Here is a 24,260-nt window from a genome sequence, read left to right as displayed (position 1 = left end):
AAGGAACAATGAGGGGGAAGAACAAAATTTTAAAACCCTCATTTGCATTGGCAACCCAATCAAGATTTGAACATTGGTCTCCAGTGGGAGATGAGTCTTCCGGAGTTCATTTCCTTGCTCTGTGAATGTTTTCTAATCAGTCTATTAAAGTGATCTGGATCAGGCATGCTGTGTACTTCATAATAGTGAGATCAACAACCCGATTAAGCAGCAAGGATGGACTCTTCACTTATTCTTTTGTGGAAAACTGGCCTTGGAAAGTTGCTGAAATTCACATACAACTGCCAGAAAGACATGGATAAATAGGAACAATTTAATAATGGAGACAAAGCATTGATTTCTGAAGGAAAGTTAAAGGTAATGAACATATATATCTATATATCTATACCTGCGTGGCATTTGGTTGATCTCTGTTGTTTGGGGGTCTATCACATGAAACATGAGGGTTGAATACCTCTGATTCTCTGAAAGGCTTTGTTGGGTAAGCTTTTGCACAAGAGATGCTCTTTAGGCACTCTATAAGGGCAAATGTTTGTCACCTTAGAATTATACTCGACAGGTTCCAGGGAGTTTTACCTAACAGGATTTCTCCTTACTATATAGGGTCTCTCCAGCCCTTCTTTAATGTAGAATTATCCTGAAGCATCCATATACTTTATTTGAATTTCCAAGCACCAGATTCCTCCCCCCACCCTGAAAGAACTCTGATTTCATTAGTGTAGAAAACTTCTAAGCATAATTTCCCTTCACTGGTAACTTACAATTTGTAATCTTAAAAGAGTGGTCTATAACAAAATTAGAGAGGTATATGACTTGTCCATGGCCACGCAGTCTGAATGCATCAAAGGCAGTACATAAACCAGAGGTTCTTAACCATTTTTGTCATGGATTCTTTTGGTAGTTTCCTGAAAACTGTGGATTCATTCTCAGAATGTCTTTCAAAAGGGCATAAAATGCATACGATAACAAAGGAAACTTATGAAGTTTCCATTGTTAAGTAAAAACATTTTTCCTCATCCAAGTTTATGGACCCTTTGAGCACCCCCTTGGGGTACTTGGTCCCTTAGTTAAGAATTCTTCACTTAAATTCAACTCTTCCAAAATTCAAGGCCAACTCTATGTATAGAATAATCTATGGTACTTCCCTAACTGCACTGTACCTGATGATCTAATCTGTTACCACTACAAATCTTTAGTTTGTGGAAATGAATCTTCCTCAAAATTATGCATTTTCCTCTCTTTAATCTGATTAAAATTTACAAAGAAAAACATTTCACACTTCAAGATTTATCCGTTTCATATGAAAGAGATTTCTACTCCACTCTGGAATTATTCTTTCTTCTTTTCCAAATGGTGTTAAAGTTCCACAAACATTTGTGTCTTCAATGTTTATGTGCTGGAAGAAACAATAATTAAATTCAAATTCATTTCAGCCAATATTTATTAAGCACCTACTATGTGCCAGGCACTGGGCTGAGTGCCAATACAGAGGTTAAAAAAAAACAAACCAATGTAATTCCTGCCCTCAGAGGGTTTACAATCTAATGGGAGAATATAATTTATACATAAATAAATATGAATCAAGTTAGAAAATGATGAGGGAAAAGGGGAAGAAGAATCTGAGAAGGTAAAAATCCATTCTAACTGGAAGGCTCTGGGAAGGTTTCACATGGAAAAGTTGGCACCTAGGACCATGTGCCCTGAAGGAAGAGCACAATTTCAGGGGTCAAAAATGAGGAGGCAACGTCTTTAGGAATGGGGAACCATCAGTATGAATGCAGAGAGAAGAGAAGGTGCATGAAAAGGTAAAGGACTATCTAGTTGATCTGGAATGGAGAATACATAAAGGGAAAGTGTAAAATAAGGCTAAAAAAAGTCTGCCAGAGCCAGAGTTGGCCCTCAAAAGCTTAGGATTTTATATTTTTCTGTAAAGATAATAGGGAAGACACTCTAAGGTTTTTAAGAAAAGGAGTAACACAGTTGAGATATGGCATGGAATGGAAGCTAGGATTTGAAGTCATCAAGTCCTTGGTTCAAATCTTGCCTCTGACACTTATTAGCCAGGGGCAAGTCACTTAATCTCTTTGAACTCCAGGCAACTAAGTTATAGTTGGGCTGAGAGAACTCCCTCCAACAATCAAATCTAGATCCTTGACATGTCTGTGATGCAACATGCTCAGAACTATGCACAAAGGATATTTTGGCACCTGTGTGAAGGATAGAGAGGAGAGAAACTAGAAGAGGGAGCTCTCAACAGTAGTACAGAAAAGAGATGATGAAGACCTGAGCTAGAACAGTGGCAGTGTGCAGCTGACAGGAAATCTATGGAACAGATATTACCATGGTGCAATCAATAGGACTTGGTAATTGACTGGATATGGATGAGAGAAGGGTGAATGAAAGGTGTCTCCTGGGTTTCACACTTTGGTGACTGAGGAGATGATTATACCATCAATGGGAAAGAAGAAGGGACTTATTAAGTGCCTGCTATGTGCCATGCACTGTTCTAGTGCTTTACAGATAACAGTAAGCAAAAGTTTCTGTAAATGCATGTGCTAAAGAATGGGGGTACCCCAAAGTAATGTCTTATCCTTGAATCAATGTCAAGTTCACATTAATTTACAAAAGATATAGCTAACAGCCACCAGGAATAATAAAATGGATGCACATTTTAGGAAAGTTTGGTTCTGCCAAAGATGCTTATAAGCAATGGTTATAACTAACATTTCTATAGTGCCATGTGCCAGGCCCTGTGCTAAGGGCTTTACAAGTCTCACTTGATCCTTACAACCCAGGGAGGTAGGTGGGTAGGTGTTATTATTCCTATCTTACAGTTGAGAGAAGTGAGGCAGATGGAAGTTAAGTGCCTTGCCCTCATTTACCTAGCTAGGAAGTGTATGAAGACTGGATAGGATCTCAGCTCTTCCTGTCTCCAGGCCTGGTACACAATTCAGTGTGTGACCCAGCTGCCTCTCAATTCACTTTTGGTCATGTGAGATATGTCTCAAGTAATGTCCAAAAGGGGAGAGGATGGGATTTGTGAGTCCTCTGTAAAGAGGTCCTGTAGCTACAGGAGAATATGAGATAACCAAAGGATAGCCTAAATAGAAAAAAGAAGGCTAACGATAGAACCATTAGGGAATACCCATACTGGGGAGCGGGAAGGAGGAGCCTCAAAGGAGTCTGAGAAGGTGCAAACAAGATAGGAGGAACACCAGGAGGAATCAGTATCATGGAAGCCAAGAGAGTTATAGATAGGATAGGATGTGAATGTCACATGTTGCTCAAAGGTCAAGGATGAGGTGGTTAGGTTCTAAGGCTAGTCTATATCACGCCATAATGCAGATGAAATGCACATTTGGGATGAAAACTGGAAGAAAATTCTACTGTTTCAGTTTTAATACAGAAAAAAATACAAATGAATAAGCAACTATTTATCTTGAATGCTGGTGCTTAATTAGGTAAAACCAGTTTAGAGGAGTGCAAAGAGGTAGAGGAAGACTTTTCTGGGCATTCTAAATTTCAGAATACTTTCAAGGGCTTTAGAAGATTTGAACTCAAAAGTTTAAAGCTGGAAAAGGTCTTAAAAATAAAACCAATTTTATAGATGAGGAAAAATAATGTTCAAAGAGGTTGAAGTCCTACATCAAACTGTTAGTTAGAGGCAGATCCAGAAATAGAACTCAGACTCCCATTTATTTCCATCTTCCCACAATTCACATTTTTTCAATAAGGACTAGGAAGATGAGATATTGTTCTTGACCAGAGGGTCAGTTATCTAGTCACAAAATTACATAAAGTAAATTCAGGCCTTTAGTTTACCTTACCTCTATGAAAACAATGTCCAATATGATGCTATCATATAAAGCTAACCTGGGTAAACCCAAGTCACACCAGGCATGTGACCTCACTAACCAACATTAAATAAAATCACCCATCAATGTGCATTTCATTGTAGCTATGTTGCAGGCCCTTTCTGCCTGGCCCTCCATGAAAGTGGGGAAAGGTTTATAATACTGCTGAGGAGGAAGAATAAACTGTCAACACAACTACTCAGGAAATTTCCCCATTGTGAGGTAAGAGAACAATGACATGCAAAGAACAAAGTAATTACACAATGTTCCTTATAAAACCAGACAGTCAGACTCAACATAAAAAGTATTAGAACTTAACTTACTCTTAGTCTGCATTTCATCTCATCTCTCTCTCTCCCCTAATGGAACAACTTTTCAAATGTTTTCTTCTGGCTGATAGTCTTTTACATTCCCTGTACTGATGTGCCCAGCTTTTTCAAATGATTTTGGTTAAAAGAGTGACATTTGTTTCTTTTGCTACCTATCTTAGGTTAGTTTCCTCATCCTGACACCACATAATTAATCATAAAATACTTATTAAAAAAAGGCTTACAGTAGAACAGTGAATCATTTAAAAGTGATTCTATAAATCTAAATAGGTCTCTTTCCCATGAATTCTTCTCGGATGCAATAGCATTCAATTACGGATTGGGACACTTGAGTTCTAAGTCCCAGCTGCCATATACTAACTAGCCTTGTGACCTTGGGAATTTTAATTATTTCTCACTTTTCTGGGTTTGTTTCCTCATCTATAAAAAGAAAAGGATTAGAATCGATGACTTGTAGGTTCCCTTCCAGCTCTAAAGTTATGTAGAGAGGGACACTGGATTTTTGAGCTGGAGGTCCAACATTGCTACATTCATCACATTTCTGACAAGTATTAAAAAATACCTACATATAATTTTACTTTACTTTGTATCAATGTCATATACATTAAAAAAAGATCTTATTTGGATCAGTTAATAAGTCATAACATTCCATGGTTTAATACTAATAACAAGAACCTAAGTGATCATTTCCTGAGTTAACAGTGCAATGTAAAATTCAGACTGTATTGCTAGAAGACATTTTACAGCATAGAAATGTGATTGAAGTGACCATTTACCACATAATGAATCATAAAATGCTTATAATGGGGGCTTACAGTAGAACAGTGAATCATTTAAAAGTGATTCTGTAACATATTTCATCTAGGGCCATAAATATTGTCTCCATGATGAACTCCCCAGAAGAAAAGCCAATAGTAATAGTAAAATCAGTCAAGATGCCAAGATAAAGGCTGACAAATTATGTTACTGCAGAAATGGTTGCATATCACTGAAGAAACCCTAGGACTGGCCTTGTAGTCACCTTCTAGCATATGTGTGTGTGTGTGTGTGTGTGTGTGTGTGTGTGTGTGTGTGTGTGTGTGTATTTTTATAAAGTTTCCTTTAAAAAAAATTCAAACACTCAAAAACAGCTACATAAATTTGGCAATATCCTGCAGGAGCTCTTCACTATGCAGTAAAACTATGGACCTCTTCTTTAGAAAAGTTAAGATCCTTCAGCAACCTGAAAGAGAAAATCAAAATGCATGTTCTTCAGGGACATTAGAAAGGAGAAAGAAAAAAAGTTTGCCAATAATACCAAAATATTAGGCCACTAATAGATTCAGTCTGGCTAAGCTCTTGTACAAAATCATTTTTAAAACCATCCTTAACTTGCTTTAAGAGGAAAATAATGAATGAATAGATTCAAGAAATGATTACACACTCTATATATGTTCAATATGTATAGCATGCTAAAGCTAAGTAGAAAAAAAGGAAGTCTAAAAATATTATTTCAGAAGAGTATTCAATTGTTCTTCCTTCAATTCACCACTCCCTACCCTCCTAATACTACAGCTACCTCTACCCCTATAACAAATGCAAAAAAAAAAAAATTAACTGCAGCCAATTACCAGTTTTTTTAAAATGTATACAGTAACATACATTAAGTATACAGTAATTTCCAACACCCCCTTGCTTATCTGGGTCTTCTTTTGGCTCTCTTCTGCGTGCTTTTAAATGTTTCATTAATGTCCTTTTCTTCTTTTTTGCATTACTATCAATACCTCTCCTTCTCTTTAACAACTCTTAACAAGTCCAGTTTCTTTTCCTGAGGGAGATATTTAATTCCTCTATTTGTTATTTTAGCTATTTAAACATTTTTGTAAACATTCACACTTTTCATTTGACATACAACTGAGCAAAAGAGTTTCTAATAATTTTCATGTATTCTCTATTGTGAATTTTATTTTTTTAGGGGCGCAATGTGGTTTTATTCTCTTTTGAAAAACTGCCATTTACAAGTGAGAAATATGTATGTTCCTTTTAATTTCTACTCAGTTACCAGCAGAAAGCTAAAATATAAAACTTTTAAAGAAATTCAATTAAGGTCATTAACTTCTTACCTATTTAGTTGGAATCATATCACAAGAGTCCCCTGAAATCTATTTACTGCATCAGTGGACTACAGGTTAAGAACTACTGTATCACATTATTAGCAGGCAATGAGTCTAATGCCTATAAAGTTGCATTCTCCCCCCAAAACTTTTAAGAGCATCATTAATCACTGCCTTCATTGCAGATTTAAAGGTGTGGCTTGGATTTGAAAATACATAGGATATAAATAACCATTTGAAGGAAAAACTTTACCTATTCTCAAATAACATCAATTCAAGAGGGAATATTCTAAAATTAGTAAGCCAAATACGAAATGGAAATTGTTCTAAGAATCTCTATATGCAGAAATTTAGTTAAAATATTTTTTAGACTAAAAGGGAAATGAAACTTGGTGACAAAAATTAGAAAAAGGTTTTTCTCTTGCTAGTCTCTTTTTTTAGTTACTAAAATATAACAAAATAGTTATGATGGAATACTACTTGGAAACTTTATTTTTGATCACACATAAAAAAGAAATCTAACTTTGTGTAGTATGTGGTAACAAGGTAAAATGTTACATTTAATTTTAGAACATATTTCTTTTAAATTATTTATGAATTATGAATGATGGATCTATTAGAATATTTGCAAGCATTATTATAAGATGGAATCACATAAGAATCATTATCAAATAGTCTTTTATGTTGTCTACTACTACCAACTCTTAATTACTTGCTTATTGATTATTTTTGTGTATTGGGGGAAAATCTATACTTTTGTTCCTCCTTTCCCTCCTAATGTCAGGCTTTCAAACACTTTATTTGGTACTTGCACCATTTGACAACAAAGAGATAAGAACTAAGCCTTATGTCAAGCTTTTGTTCCTTGTTAACATTTCTGTTAAGAAATCTAGTAAGAAACTAAAGCTGAAATGGTTTGTGAATTCATCTGTTTTCCTTCTTCCTTTCATCAGCTCAAATAACTGGGAGTTGATCATCTCTTATTTTCATATTGAATAACATACTCTTTCTGCTCCCAACTCTTGTGAAGGGTGAATCAAACTCTCTTTGTCTATTAATCAGCAACTTTTAAGTTAATAAAAAATTTAAGTATCCATACTTAGTACTCCACCAGTCACTAAGTATGAGAGTTCACAAGTCACTTGCTAGAGTGGGTGACCACTCCAGAGATCACTGCCCCACCACACCCCCAACAGTGCTGGGCAAATTGAAAGACTGTGAATGGTTCCTGTAAAGTGGGGAAGAGACAGGAAGTGACGTGGAAAAAGGACTATAAAAAGTTCTGAATTTTTCCTGTCTAAGGAACTTCTCCTTGAGACTTCTCCTTCAAACTTCTCCTTTGGAGTTCTTCTTTGGAGTTTCTGCTCCCTAGGATCTTCTCCTTTGGACTTCTTTAGACAATGGCTCCTTGGGGTTTTTAGACCTCAACTTTGACTTGGAGCTTGGGCCTTTCCAGTGGAGTTTTTGACTTTGGGACTTTGACTTTCAGTTTTGGAGCTTCTTCGGAGTCGGGGACTTTCTTGTTGGGTTCACTGCTGCCTTGTTGAGCTTAGCTCATGAGGTTTTTTCTGCATCGGGACCTTGCCTGGATCTTGCCTGCCTCCCCCTGGTGAAGGTCTAGGATTCCCACGTGGGGACTGGAACTCTGTTGGGAAGGGAGCTTCATTTCACCAGATTAACATTTAGGGTAGGCTAGGCAGTCTCCTTACCTCTTTCCCTTCCACATTTCCCTCTTTTTACTAATATTCCAATTAAACAAAATTGCTAAAAGCTGCTAATAGTTTTCCTGACTTAAGAGATAATAATCGACTACTTTTTTATAACTCTCTTATTAAGTCAAAATCCCAATTTAATCATTATATTCTCCAACTAATAATAACACTAGCTAACATTTTATAGCTTGTTAAGGCTTTTTACAATATATATTATCTCACTTAATTCTCTCAACTAAGTGAGCTCAATGCTATTATTATCTCCATTTTACAGATAAGGAGATTGAGGCTCAGAGAGGACTTAAGTGATTTGCCCAATGTCGTGTATCTATTAAGTATGCAAGGAAAGATTCAAATTCAGGCCTTCCGGAGTCCAGGCCCAGTACTCTATCCTCCATGTTGGACGCATCAAACACATCATCCACAATACTCTTGGAATGTGGCCCCAAACAGATTAAAATATAATTGGAAAAATTTAACAAAATAAATAATACAACAGAATACAACGTCCACATGTAGTTTCCTAAATAACATAAGCCTGCGGGTGGTCATATGTATAATTTAGTGCCTGAATCACTCTTTCAATTTGAGTTGATAACATTATGTAGCTACCTCTTAACTGCAATTGTATGATATCAAGATTAACTTTATTATTTTTTCCATGGTTAGCAATTCATTTTTTTGGTATTTATGTTTACCGTATTCCTTGTTCTGTGAATGGTTCTGGCCCACAAATGCAGACGAGGACTCTAGAGTTTTCTAAGCTTCTTTTCACAAACCCCGAAAGAAGAGCTAAAGAAATTCTTCCCTGTTTGCCTGTCCATTCACTGGTGGGCTCTGAGAGAATAAATTCAACTTCAAATCTACAAAAAAGGGCACAATTTTTAAAAAAGTTGTAATAAGAATATATCAGTTCAAGTCAATAAACATTTATTATGTGTCTCCTATGCGACAGGCAGTGTGCCAGCACATGCTGAAGGTATAAAGGCATAAATAAAAGTCTCTGCCTCAAGGAAATTATATTCTATGGTGTACAGATTATATGCAGGTAAGTATACACAACATTAAGTAGTTAAGCTAGATGTCAAGTGACAATCCTAAACTTATGTAATTCTTGCCACACACTGGGTCTCACATGATCTCCAATAGTGACCTAACATCATATTTGGGGATTAAGGAGACAAAGAAACTTAATTAAGGACCCAAAGTTAATAAGTGAAAAAGTCAGGACTCAAACCCCAGGCTTCCGAGTTCAAAGTCTTATTAAAAAGCCAGCCACTGTTTTCCTTATCTTTCTGGATATCTTCTACAATGTTACTTTTCTTGAAGTTTATATATATATATATATATATGTGTGTATTTGTAGAATAGGAAGCTTCAGATACTTCTCAAGGAAAACACTGTGTCACTGAACAGATACTCAAAATTCTAAATCCAAGTTTTCTGGGCAGTAGATTTTGTAAATGTTAAGCAGAAGTATTCTGCCCTTTGCTCTAAATATCAGAAAGCTGGTTCCAATGGAATTCAGGAGAATTTCTATTACTAATCTTTTACTAATTACAATAATACAAACTAGAAAATGTGAGCATACAAGAAAGGGTAGCATTGTTAAAATGGAAAGAAATGGTGACAATTCATAGTAATGCTACCAAATACTCAACTATAAAGAATTTAATTTTCTCAGAAGCACAGTGACCTGTTACTTGAATTGCTAGTCAATAATATAATGAATTTAAAATATCAGGTTGTGTCCTCTTTCTTTTAATCCATTTCAGAAAAAAAAAATCAATGGTATTACCACCAAGTTCATTCTCAATAGCAAGAATAAAATCTGTTTCTAAATGTCTCAATAAACATTCAGATTGACTGACTACTGAGGAGTGGCAGCAACTGACTTAATGCTAACCTAAATCATGAGAAAAACCAGTCGGTAATTTTCATTGTTGCTGAGCAAAAGTACTGGCACCATGGCTGTATTACCATGTTATTATGCTTTTGTTCATTTTACCAGACTTCACAGAAAGCTGATTGTCTTTCACAATTTTCCAAATGCCCAGGGAATTGGTTAGACTTTAGTGAAGAGGAAGTACATGTTCCTAAAGGGGACACATACAACAAGATTGTCCAATTTCCTTATCAGCCCTACATATTTTTTTAATCTAATATCTTTTACATATATATATATATATCCTTCTATATTAATTTTTTATTTGTTACAGGGCCAGGCAATGGGGGTCAAGTGACTTGCCCAGGGTCACACAGGTAGGATGTGTCTGAGAGCCCTACATATTTAACTTTTAGAAATTTTGATTTTTAACTAATTTAATTTAGAAATTTTAATTCACTTTATCTTTTACTCACTTGGAATTTGGAAGAACAAAAATAATACATCTTAAAATCTGCCACTTAAGTACAGGGAAAGATATACGTTTCCCTACATGAATCAACAGACAAATATTAAATAAGTACCTGTCAAGCACCAGGGATTGCATTAAGTATAGGGGATTCAAAGGCAAAAACAAACAGCCTTGTTCTAAAGGAACTCAGATTCTATGTGAGGTGGCATGTATGTACACAAATATTTAAAATATATATATATATGTATACACATTTATACATAAATATATAGACAGATACATGTATTATATGAGCAAACATATGTATCTATGTTCTATAATAATGTATTATATATGCACACATACAACATAACATATAAACATCTATAGACACATCAAGATATATATATATATATATATGGATGTATATATGGATTTATGTATATAGGTACATACTCATAAATGACATTTGTGGGGAGACAGGAAGAATATGCAGATATTGAGATAAGGAGAGAGCTTGAACAGTGTTGTTTTAGCTGAAATGTGAAGAAGGGATTCTTACTGCTCTATTCTAAGAGGTGGTAGTAAAAAAAGGGTATATTCCAGTCTCAAGGTACAGCAAAAGACTGTACCATGGTTGTATTACTAAGCAAATTATTAAAATTATTATCTAAGCAAAGGAATGGAAATGGAAGATGGAAAGTGATGTGTAAAGAAAAGCAAGAAAGCTAGTTTGGCTGAACCAAAGGATATGTAGAGGGGAATACTGTATTAAGAAGGCTGGAAAGGTAGGTTGTGGAAGGAAAGAACTAGACTATGAAGAGAATTTGTGGAATTTGTATTTGAATTTTGTATTTGTATTTGAAGGAAAAAGGAATAAGAGGCCACTAGAGTTTACTGAGCAAAAGAGTGATATAATCAGACTCATGTTTTAGGACTATCATTTTGGCAACAGAAGATGAATTGGAGAAGAGACATGAGGCAGGAAGATCAATCACAAGGCCAAATGACTCGATATAATATTAACAATAAAATGCCCATAAATTTTCTGTTAGCCCACTTTTCCATGGGGCTATGAAACCTGAATGAGCTACAAAAGAGTACACATTATTATCAAAGTTCCCTGTTTTGGCAATAAGTATCCACAAGTTTCTATTCTCAGAGTGCTAATAAAAGCACTTAACCAATGGCATATCTTCAAGAGAACTCAACAAATTAAAGATGATAATCAAATTCCCTAAAGAAATGTTGCTTCTCTTACATTTGATAACTAGGAGATTTACTCCCACGATATCTACATTTTTAATGTCAGTCTTTTGAGTCCCAGACTACAAATATCATGCAGTAGGCAGTAAAGAAAACAATAGGTCAGTAAGTTGCATACTATAAGGTTACTCATCAGAGGGGTGGTGGACCAGCTGCTTTCCATCCTCACAAAGGATAGAAGGTAATGGTTTTAATAGTGGCATAAAAGAATGATGTAAAATATTATTATTTAATACTAGATTTTTAACTGGCACAAACTCCCAAAGACTAGTGAGAAATGTCCTTTCCTGCCTGAAATTATTAAAGTGACAATAATAAACTCTAATTTCTCTAACATTGGGAGGTTGACAAAGTACTTTTTCATAACAACTCTGCAAGGAAAAAGTCAAAAATTATTCCTGTTATACAAATGAGAAAACTGAGGCTGAGAAAGATGGAATGATTTGCCCAGAGTTAATGGCAGAGCCAGAATTCAAATATATATCTCTAAATTCCAAGTCTAATACTCTTCAATAACCTAAAACTGTTATTACTACTATTTGAAGGCCAAGAGTTACAGTGGGAAGTCTCTTAAAATCCTTTTGACTCAATGATTTTATAAAATGTTTAAAATTCAGAAGAACTGCTCAAGAAGATGATGAAAGACCACCTAATGAAGATGATATAGAGGAGATTCTGGGCTCAGTTGTGTGTTAAGACTGGAAGAGCCCCATTTATACATAAAATATGGTTAATTCATGGGATGTTACGGTAACATATAAAAATGACAACAAATACTGTATAATATTAAGGCATCTCTGCCCTAAAAACAAGCTTTCAGAAGTAACCCTGTATTAAAATTTAATATATTAGCTTTGGTTTGGGAAAAAAAACCTCAAAATGAAAATACAGGTAGTTGCTAAAGAAGAGCAAACAAATAATTCAAAGCAAAAGTTTTGTAGAAGTTACCAACAGAATCAGGTTCAGCATTACTTTTTAACTCTTCTCTATCCAATTCCATTCTAATGCAGCTGGATTTTTGGCAGAAGGTCTTGGAGTTCAGAAAGCCTGACTTCAAATTATGCCTCTCATACATTTTATCTCTGCATTTATGGATAAATCATTTACTCTCTTTAGTGGCCTAGTCAATTCTCTAAGCCCCTTAGCTGATGATCTGCCTCAATGGAAGAAGTTAGGAATTCAAAAAATCAATGAAATCACAGATCTTTAAGAACACACACAGATTTTGGTACTCAGAGGTCATGTAGTCCAATCCCCCAATTTTACAGAAGAAACTGAGATCCATGGAGATTAAGTGGCTTAGCCAATATCACATAGGGAATAAAGGGTTAAGGAGTTGAGCCAGGATTTGAACCCAGGTTGGTCCTCTAAATACAATACTGTTTTCATTTCATCAAAATGCATCCCAAATAAAGTCTTGAGAGGGTGGGAGAGGGGAAAGACTCATCTTCCCCTGCCTGTCATGGAGAAGGTCAAAATAATCATGTTTTTCTAGTGTGAGTACTCTTACCATTGATACTAATCATAATTCTTAACTAATCAGTTTTATTAGTTCACCTTGAGAACATTCTGCAGTGACTTGCCTCTTCATTCTTAGCAAGGTCTACTCTTTAGATGACAGTCTGTTTATAAGCCTAGCCAAGAAGCCCCAAGATGAAGATGAATGAGCAATGAATGGATGAAGAAAGAAAACAAGAAGGCAAATTAAATTTATTTTCAGCTAAAGATTATAATAGAGACAACAAAAATATCAACAAAGTTTAAGAAGTATTAGAGGTTATACAATTAGAATTTTAGAGGTAGAAGGTACCTTAGAAAATATCTAATCCAGGGGGCAGCTGGGTAGCTCAGCGGATTGAGAGCCAGGCCTAGAGGCGGGAGGTCCGAGGTTCAAATCTGGCCTCAAACACTTCCCAGCTGTGTGACCCTGGGCAAGTCACTTGACCCCCATTGCCAACCCTTACCATTCTTCCACCTAAGAGCCAATACAGAGAAGGGAGGGAGGGTGGGAGGGAGGGAAGGAAGGAAGGAAGGAAGGAAGGAAGGAGAGAGAGAGAGAGAGAGAGAAAGAAAGAAAGGAAGAAAGAAAGAAAATATCTAATCCAGTCTCTCTAATCTTCTAGATAACCATTTAGACTCACTCAGATAGCACTTAATAGCTTACTGGTGAGGTGTGTGCAATGGGGATAATATTAGCAAAATGTGAGCCAGAGGAGTGATGTGTTTCTTCTCAGGCCACATGCTATTTAACGTCACAGCTGGCAGTAGAACTCAGTTTGACTCTACGCCTGACACTTCTTTCACCTACCCTACAGTATTAATAAAGATTTATAAGAAAGCTTTGTGAGGATGACTTATGATACCCCAAATCTTGCTAGTAGTGCCTTCCCTTCATTGATTAGCATCCATTCATCCTTGTTTGAGCAGTTATTTTCATGTTATCTTCCCCCATTAGACTGTGAGCTGCATGAGAGCTGGCTGCCTTTTGCTTTTCTTTGCATCCACAGCCCTGAGCAAAGTGTCTGGCACATAGTAGGTACTTAATGAACTTTCCAGAAACTATTATACTCTACTGTACATGAACATAATTCTTAGGGTTGAAAAGGAACTCAGAGATCATCTCTCTCTAATCCAACCCAAGCTTGATCAGGGATATCCTCTATGAAGTTTAGGCAAACAGTGATCAAACACCTGAATAGCACCTAAATAGTAAGGCTCCCCATTCCACTTTTGGCAAGAACTAATTAGGAAGTTTTGCCTTTTATCAAATTGGAATCTCTCTCTTTCAATAATTCATAATGCTACTTCCTTCCGGGGACAGTGGAATGGGTTCATTATTTTACAATATAGAATTTACAACTCTAAAGATGACCTGTCATATATTTAATCCTACAAAAATACTAGAGAGCATTTGTAAAATCAAAGAGTACTCTAAGAAAACAGGGAAAATTTTTTTTTAGTTACCTGGAACTTTTGTACATAGTTCATAAATGTATACACATGTAGAAGACATGATTATACATACAATAAAGAGACTTAGACGATTCTCTTCACTTCACTGGATCTATAAAATGGAAAATGAGGATTTCTAAGGGGCCTTGGTGATTTAAGACTATAATTCTATAGGAAAAAACAACAACAACACAACATCATACCTATATAGAAAAAAAAAGATCCTGGGAATTTTGGTAACCTGAAAGGTCAATAAGTTTTTATGGTCCCTACAACTGCCAATGCGTTCTCAGGTTGAATTAAGGCAGGTCTCATATCTAAAAAAAGACAGAGGTATAACATGCCCGTCTTCTGCACTGGTCAGACCAGACATGTGGAGCATGTATACTCAGTTCTAGGTGCCACATTTTAGAAAGGACACTGAGAAGCTGAATAGTATATATTAGAAGATGGTGAAGGGGTAAAAAAAAAAAAAAAAGTTTTCATAAATGGAACTATTTAGCCTGGAAAAGTGGAAGACTACACAGCATGTGGGGAAGAGAGAGAGAGAGAGAGAGAGAGAGAGAGAGAGAGAGAGAGAGAGAGAGAGAGAGAGAGAGAGAGAGAGAGAATAGCTGTCTTTGTAGTATAGAAGACTAGACTTATTTTCTTGTTCTGTTTAATTTGGTCCCAAAAGACAGAACCAGAAGCACCTACTGAAAATTTCAAAGAAAGTTTTAAGCTCCATGTAAGAAAAACTTCCTAACAATTATAGTTATCCCAAAGTCTAGCAGGCTGCCTTAGAAGAAACTGAATTTCCTTTTATTTGAGCACTTCAAGCAAAGGTTGGATGTTTGGATGTTGTAGAAAGGATTCTTGCCCAGGCATAGCTTAGACAAGAATGCCCCAATTCCCTTCAACTTTGAAATGCAATGACGTCACTCGTCTTTTAAAAGAAAAACTCTCTCTAGTGCCTCTATTGTATACTGAGTAATAGTCAAATTCCTTGTCTGGCATTTAAGGCCTTCCCCAATATGATACCATCTTACCTTTCTAGCTTTGTTACATGTCATTCTTCCTCCAAGAACTCTTTACTCTAGCCAAACTGACCTTATTCTGTGTCTTCCAAACGCATTTTGTATTTTGCCTGTGTCTAGTTTCCTCTGCTTAGAATGATCTCCCTCTTCATCTACTAAAGCCTTTATTCATCCTTTAAAGGAGAACTGAAGTGGTATCTTCTCCATGAAGCCTTCCTTCTTCCTTGCCCTTCCTCTCCCCTACCCCAATATCCTTAACAGTCTTCCCTTCTAGTACTCACTTAGGATTCTGTTTTCTACCTCCTTAACCATGCAACAACCATTCTATTGCAATTTGGTTTTGTGTTTTATCCTCCAATCAAATTATCAGCTCCATGAGGAGTCCTCCTTCTTACTTAAACATTATTTCCCCTGCCCAATGCCAACCACATTATTCTGCACATAGCAGGTGTTTAATAAAGGCTTGATGAATTTGAATTTACAGTGAAAAGGCAAGAAAAGACTTTTCACAGAAAGAAGCACTGCAATGCAAATCTAGCTATATTCTGCTTTAATGTGTTTTAAAATGTACATTCTGGGAGGAAAAGTAGTTTTGGAAGTAAGCTAAAGGCTTTTAGAGGTTAGGCAAGAAACCAACAGTATGCAGATGTAAGTAATCAATCAGTAACATCAGCTCCAAGCTTCAAAGTACAGGCAACTAAGGAAAAAGTGGGTTAGCTTAAGGAAACCACAGGAGGCACATTAGGGAGTGTATAAACACAAGATGGTCTAATTTCTTTTTCTTCTGGCTTGAGCCAAGCCATGTGGTGTAAAAGGCAAGCATGTAAAACAGACTTTTCTCTTCATATAAAGAAATAGAGAAAGACTTGAACTGGAGAGTGTGTTCTGACTACAACTAGCAAAAGAAGGTGATTAAAGGTAAATAAGATTAAAGGAAGAAAGCCATTTTTACAGGCTTTTGGCCCCCTCACTCTTTTAGTTCCTAAAACTTGAGTTCCAAATACACAACCCATTAACAAAGAATGCCTACCAAATGCAATGCACTGTTAGATATTATGCCACCTAACAAAAAGCAAGTTAGCAGAAACTATTTTACAGAAACAGAAGGGCTATAAAGATTGGTACACACTGATAATGGAACAAGAAAATAATTCAGAATTACGTTTTTTTAAAAGTGACTAAAATGGCCATATTCTTTGACCCAAGGACCTCAATGTTAATTATTGTTGTTTAGTTGTGTCAGTTCTGTCTGACTCTTCATGATCCTTGAGGTCATTTTATTGGCAAAGATACTGGAGTGGTTTGCCATTTTCTTCTCCAGCTCATTTTACAGATGAGGAAACCAAGGCAAAGAGTTAAGTGACTTGCCCAAGGTTATATAGCTAGTAATTGTGTGAGACCAGATGTGACTGGCACTCCATCCACTGGACCACACAGCTGCCCAGGCCTGATAGCATACTTTAAGGAGATCAGAGACAGAAAGGTCTGATGTTCACCAAAATAGTAATAGCAATTCTTTCTGTGGTAGCAGTGGAAATAGTTGCCTAATGCTTGGGAAATGATTGAATTAATTTTTGCATATGAATATAATATTATTACTACATTAAAAGATGATTATGAAAGATTTAAAGAAAACTGATTAGACATATAAACTAATGCTGAATGAAGTAAACTGATGCAGAATGAAGCAGAACCAGAAACAAAATACATATCACATGTTAAATATTAATGTATACATAATGAACAAAAACCCAAAACTGAATGTTTTATATTTGTAAGGACCAAGTTTGGCCTTTGAGAAAATATGTGTTCCTCCCTTCTTTGGTAGAGGTAAGGAACTATATTATTATAGAACATTGCATATCCTATCAGTTATAGTTGATGTGTTGGTTGGGTTTTTTTCTATCATTATTTTTTTTAAGCCCTTATTTTCTGTCTTAGAATCAATACTCTTATCAGTTGTAAGACAGAAGAGCAATATGGGCTAGACAACTAGGGTTAAGTGAGTTGTCCAGGGTCATACTGCTAGGAAGAGTTTTGAGGTCAAAGCTGAACCCAGGACTTTCTGTCTCTAAGCCTGGCTCTCTATCCACCAGACTCTTTTCCATCTTTAATACAAAGAATGTTTCACTGGTTAGAAGACATATTCAGAAATAAAAAATGACATGTAAACAAAAGATATTAATGAATTATTTTTTTAAAAGCTTGGCTGGTTCCTGCTTTTTCCAATTCAATTGCTTTTAGGGGCAATCCAATTATTTTGGGCCAATCTAAATTACTTTCTCATTTACATTATCCCTTTTATTTATGATTTATGATTTAGTTAGAAATTATTTATCTTTTGTTTTTACATAGCCTACATTTCCAAGTACAATTCTCCCCACTCTGAACTCTGTAGCAAAGAATAGAACAGGAAAACACAATTCAGCAAAAATAATCAACATGCTGGAGGCAGCTGAGTAGCTCAGTGGATTGAGAGCCAGGCCTAGATTGAAAGGTCCTAGGTTGAAATCTGGTCTCAGACACTTCCCCGCTGTGTGACCCTGGGCAAGTCACTTGACCCCCATTGCCTATTAAAAAAAAAAAAGTCAACATGCTGAATCTGAGAGTATGTACAATTTTTCATACCCACAGTCCATCACTTCTGCAAGGAAGAGAAGATTTTCTCATTTCATTAAGGTGAAGCTTAATCATTATCAGAGTGTTCAGTTTCATGCAATGTTGCTAGTGGTTTTTTAAATTGATATTTTATATATTTTGTATAATGCTTTCCTGACACAATTTACTTCACAAAGTAACATACCATCAGATCCGCGAACCACAATTTATTTAGCCATCCTTTTATCAAAACAAGACCAAAACATTTACTTTGTTTCCAGTTTTTTTCTACTATGGAAAGTACTATTATATATATGTATATAGGTGTATATGGAACCTTCCTTAGTAGTATATGCTAGTGGAATCACTGGGTCAAAAGGTAAGGGCATTTTAGTCAATATCTTAAAAGCGAAATTCCAAATTTTGCTGACTCTATTCCTGCCTCTAAACTTGTTTTAAACTATGCAATTGATTGGGAATACCATCCCACTTCCTGTCTAACAAACTGATTGTTTCCCTTTAAAATCTAACAAAATTTTACCTTTTCTAAACACATTTTCTCTTTGAGGTAAAAAATACAATGAAGGGAATAAATTGACTTACTCAAATCTACAGACTTTCTCAGGAGTTTTGTTCTATTCTTTAATGAACATATAAATGACAATAACAATATACTCTGTACAAAATCTACAATTCTAGTGTCAGATGGTGATAATTTTTCTCATTATATATAACTTTACAATGGCAGCAAATTTAAGATTCAATATTCTTACTGCTGAAAATGAACTCAAAGTAATAATACAAATCCAAAGACTGGCTACTGTTATGTGCAGAAATGATACAACTATACTTTAATAATAATGAGTCAATGCCACCTGGATAAATGTAGCTGATGATGCTTCCTTTTTAGAAAATAGATTTATTTATAGTTTCTTTCAACGTCTTTTTCAGACTCAGGGTTCCTATTCAAGATTGCTGAATTCAGAATCTACTACCCATTGTTTCAGGCAACATATGGTCAATGCTTTGGTACCTTTTTTCCTTGTCTGCTAACTGCTCCAATTGATTCCTCCAGAGTATATCTCCTTCTGTCTTGTTGAAGAACATCAGCTTCACTTTCCTAAAAAAAACAACAAACGCTACATTGTACATCAACGAGAACTCTTTTAGTTGAATTTTTAAATTATGTATGAACATGTTCAATGGAGGGGGAAGTAAGATAAAAATAAATGCCACAGAGTAACCACAGGGAACAAAGTAAAGTGAAATGAAGGAACCAACCCTCTTAATAAATAAGCTGGGGCTAAAAGAAGAATGAGAAATGACTGGCAGGATAATAAAAACCTATTTTGAGGTTCAATGCAATATTAAAGTAGTAATGCATGCTGTACTAATCTAATAGAGCTTCAGAATATTAATTCAAATTGTTGATCTTGTGTTTTTTAAAAATCTAAAAATTACATACCTGAGACTGGTTATGTTAGTCAAAGCATAATTCAGTATTTTAACCATTGGTGTGAAGCCTGTTCCAGCTGCCAATAAGAAGAGTTCTTCTAATTCTTGGAGCTGAGATTTTTTAAAGTTGCCCTCAGGACTACTCAAAGAAACACAATCTCCTAATCAATAAAATAAGTTATCAGTAAAAAAGGGGGAAGGGGGAAATCCTAGAAAGAAAAAGACAACGAAGTCTCTTATAATATGATGCTGGTGACAGGACCCTGCCTACCTGCCACTTATGTCTTATTGAAATTTGCATAATATAGTTAGGCTACAAAGGAGATAATATGACTGTCACAGTCTCTGACATATATAATGAGGAGCTGCACAATCATGGGAGTTTTATTATATATACTCTCCCATATTATTTATTGTATAATACCCATGGTTTATAAATTATGGAAAACCAGCAATGAATAACTTGCAACAATGTATGACTGGCTAGCAATTTTCAATATGAATATAAGCTTCTCAGTGGCAGGGCCCAGATCATATCCATATTATAATCTATTGTGCTTAAGGCCAAGTGCATAGTATAGTATTAGATATTCTCTAAAAGTTTGCTAAGGAGGAAAGAATACAGAAATATTATTATATAATATTATATATTATTAGCTCAGTCTAATCAATTCAATGGTTTCAATCTTTCCTCCAGCAAATTCTCTCTTTTAAAAAAAATTTTTAAACCCTTATTTTCTGTCTTAGGATCAATATCATGTACTGGTTGGGTTAGGCAATGGGGGTTAAGTGACTTGCCCAGGGTCATACAGCTAAGAAGTGCCTGAGGCCAAATTTGAACCCAGGACCTCCCATCTCTAGGCATGGCTCTCAATCTACTGAATCCCCCAGCTGCCCTCAGCAAATTCTTAACAGCTCTAAAGAGACAAACCTAACTAGCTAACACTTAATTTCCTTTTATTTTCCAGTAGTCAAATTCAAAAAAATGAAAGCATAACCTAATTTTCCATGAACCTACACTTTGCAGGGGTTACTCAACAATCTAGGAAGCCTGAGTGCTTGAATTTAGAATGTGCTATTCTAGTGGCCCCCAGAATGATACTACAAAATTATAAGTCATCTGATTTAAACTCCTCAGGCTAAGCAAAATGAAACATCTTCATAGTAGAGTCATTATTGAATCAAGTTTTCAATGCATACTTAGAAAAAAGTCTAGTCATAATAATCATAAAAAAAAAAAGGTTAGGGAAAAGCCAGAGAACAATGGTTGAGAGAAAGAGGAAAGGACAGAATAAGGCTCAAAGGTAAAAGATAGAAACCTTTCTGTAACTCCTTTAAGAACAGAAGAATCTAAAATCCTCCTAAAGCTGTAAGAAAACAAAATACACAGATGCTTACCTATTTGAAGACAATCAAAATGTGGTGTGAAAAGTCCAGTGTGATAAATTTTAATCATAAAATAGATATATCTGTTGTGAGGATGAAGTGGTTCCTGTAAATCCAAGTTTAAGGAATCCAATACAGGTGTATAGGGCTTCACTATTTCTGTACCTGGAAGAAGCCAAAACCAAAACAATACACATCTAAAAAATATGGTGGCACAACTATACAATGTATTTAAATGCCCAATATAATTATGCTTACTTGTTTATTATTATTACTTTTAAAATGGATCACTGATACTTATTACAATTTGATTTTTTAAATACAGAGAGGCATAATTAAATAATAACTAGATTTATGTTAAAAAGTTTGACCAATTTCCATTGTAATGGAGGAACACCACTAATACAGATGTACCAAAATCTGCCCCTGTGGGATAGGGTAGCTGAGGCAGCAGCCAGTATCAAAATCATTACACATAACCACACTATGCACAATTGAATGAAATAATCATGATGCAGTTATAACATTGAAAATTTTAAGATAATCTTGATCAAGTCATCCCAAGAATAATATGTGGGAAAAAGAGAATTAATTTCATAATATTCAACTTAATCACCATCTGAAAGAAGACAAGTTGGCATGTATATTATATCTCATTGTCAAAATTATTCTTAGGGCTTCTCTTATGTTGTTCTAGTTTAACAAAATATATCTCTATAAATCTCTATAAATCATAAAGGCACATCTTTTCAAAGAGTGATCATCCATGTTAAGGACAAAAAGGAAGTAGAGCAATCATTTCATGTGACTGGTAAAAAACCTACTAAATTTAGGACTAAACAACAGTGCTGGCAGGAAATGTAATCAACTCAGAAAGGATTTTTTAAATTTTGTAAATGACAAAACTTTAATGAACTATTAAAGAGAATCTGGGATTTCTCTCACTTTTAATGCTAAGATCAGGGAGGGCTGGGAATCACGAGGCTCCTCAGAAGCAGGGACTATCTTAGGCCTTTCTTCATATTTGTAGCACTTAACCAAGTGCCTTATACATAATAGGTGCTTAAAAAAGGTTTATCAACTAACCACATGTTTAAAAACTGGATGTCAATTTTTAAAATTCTATTGTGAAAGCTATAAAAAGATGCTAAAGCATATAGTTAGCGAAGCATTTACTTACTTCTAATATTTAGCACATGGCATTCACAATCTAAATTTAGCTACCAGGAAAAAAATGTGCTAATCTTATAATAAATCATAAGATGAAAAATATAATATAACCTCATAATATCATTTAACAAATTTTAAACTTCAAGTGTATAGTCTTAGAGCATAAAATGATTTCTGGATTATTTCTTTATGTCTCTATACAACTTACCTGCAACAGTTTGCCTGAGGTAAACATGTTGCCCAATGGGCACCTGAAGATGAGTACCTGGTGGCAGCATCAAGCAGTAAAGTTTGGTATCATGGGTAACATCCACCTTGGAAATTAGCTGGCACTTTCTATAGTACAGCCCTAGAAAAATGATTCAGTTTCTCTTATTCTTTAATTTATTTAACAAGCTGTAATTCTCTAAGACTAAGTTATAGAAGATTGCTGAACTGTATAGTACAGGGAGTACCTTCATAAAGGAAATTTTCAGTCTGTACCTCATCCCTATATTTCTCCCTTGAAAGTGTACACACACACACACACACACACACACACACACACACACACACACACACACACAAACAGACACAACAGTTTCACGAAGTGGAGAATCTACAGTCATGATTTGAATCTTTTACTTATCAAAACACCTTACAAATTCTGCAGAGTAACTTTTTCCCCATAACATTTCTTCTCCTGTGATTACTGTTTATTAAAGTCTACTTTAAGACTACTAGTAAGAAACAAACATATTTTTAATAAAAACTGATTTTAGTTTTGTAATTTAACAATACTTTTTAAAACCTTTTTTAGCAGAACCATAATTAAATTGTACAATTGAAATGACCATGGATATACCAAATGCATTATAAAATCCTTTCCTAAGGAATCATAGAGTCCTGAAATTCATAAATATTTGTTTCTGTGGGGATACATTAAACACAAACTGAAAAAAAAAAACAACAACCCTATATATAAACAAGTGTCCTCCTTCACTGATGAGAAAAGAAGGCCCTTGGCAGATCCTTTTGAGAAACTTATGAGAGGTCATAGACAAGAGTTACACAGGATGGGGAGACATAGATGGGTTGTGGCCTATAGTATACTGGAGGGAATACCACCATCAATAAGCTTAGAAATGTGTGGATTTCGGCATATTTGAACTTTGATTGTTTTAACTCTAAAAGAAGAAAAACTTCATATGCCCTTTTATCACAAAATATATGCAAATTTTAAAAATAATCATTAAATGGCATATGCCCATTCTTTGGTCTCCTTCAATTTTCAAGGTTGAATGGTTTAGTGGAAAGAATACTGGATTTGGATCATAGGATCTTTGCTCAAATTCTGACCCAGCTACCTATCACTCATGTGACCTTTTTAGGACTTCTTTGGGCCTCAGCTTCCTCTCCTGTAAAATAAGGTCATAGGACTAGATTACTAATGTCCCACCTCAGCTCTAAATAAATGAACGGTTTTTAGAAGAATTATGATTTCTCCCTCAACTGGTAAGATTCTGTCCTAAGCTATCATTAACTATTTTTGTTCACAGAACTGGCTTTATTTTGATGACTCTTTATACTCCAAACCTACTTTAAATAATTACAAGTAATAAGGCATGCTTTAAAAGCCACTAAAGGGACTACTATAATTCTGAAACACAAATTATTTTGGGGACAGAAACGTGAAGCACTTTAATCATTTTAGAATTTCATCCTATACAACAAATTCCAACTATTATGATGCCTTCCACTGGCACAAAGATGATCCTGATTTACTGATTATCAAAACAGTTCCTATACCAAGATCAAGAGGTTTCAAATAAGGATCCAATAATGTACTGGAACTTGGCTAAGTGAAAAGAAGCTCAACATCAGAAAGCTGAACTGGACAAAAGAATTTTTTTTACAACATCAATTCATGAAATGGCTAACTAAGGCATGGAAGGTGGCCATCATCTGTATAGATGGCTAGCACTAATAAAATCATAGGTATGTTGAAATTCTGAAGAAGTAAGAATGAGTCTGGTTAAATGTCTCACAAGCATGAACATATTAGCAGAAAAGAGGAACTGTGGAAAAAGTGCAAAACCTGGATTCAAGTTCTA

The 24,260-nt window shown here is 35.2% G+C and overlaps 1 protein-coding gene across 1 annotated transcript in view; it reads right to left on the bottom strand.

Annotated features, from left to right (window-relative positions):
- Window positions 1-5,350: 5,350 nt before the first annotated feature.
- LOC123247426 (cytochrome b5 reductase 4) overlaps window positions 5,351-24,260 on the bottom strand; it is a 103,319-nt gene continuing 84,409 nt past the window's right edge. Inside the window, exons 12-17 of the mRNA XM_044676316.1 lie at window positions 22,376-22,516; window positions 21,010-21,162; window positions 19,622-19,772; window positions 19,190-19,276; window positions 8,687-8,851; window positions 5,351-5,405 (exon numbers count right to left, since the gene is read on the bottom strand). Of these exons, the coding sequence (XP_044532251.1) occupies window positions 5,351-5,405; window positions 8,687-8,851; window positions 19,190-19,276; window positions 19,622-19,772; window positions 21,010-21,162; window positions 22,376-22,516 (752 nt within the window). The remainder of the gene's footprint in view (window positions 5,406-8,686; window positions 8,852-19,189; window positions 19,277-19,621; window positions 19,773-21,009; window positions 21,163-22,375; window positions 22,517-24,260) is intronic.

This window comes from Gracilinanus agilis, chromosome 4 (genome assembly GCF_016433145.1).
Source record: "Gracilinanus agilis isolate LMUSP501 chromosome 4, AgileGrace, whole genome shotgun sequence".
Lineage (NCBI taxonomy): Eukaryota > Metazoa > Chordata > Mammalia > Didelphimorphia > Didelphidae > Gracilinanus > Gracilinanus agilis.
Note: the sequence above shows the minus strand (reverse complement) of the source record. Positions and strands in the feature narration are given on the sequence as shown.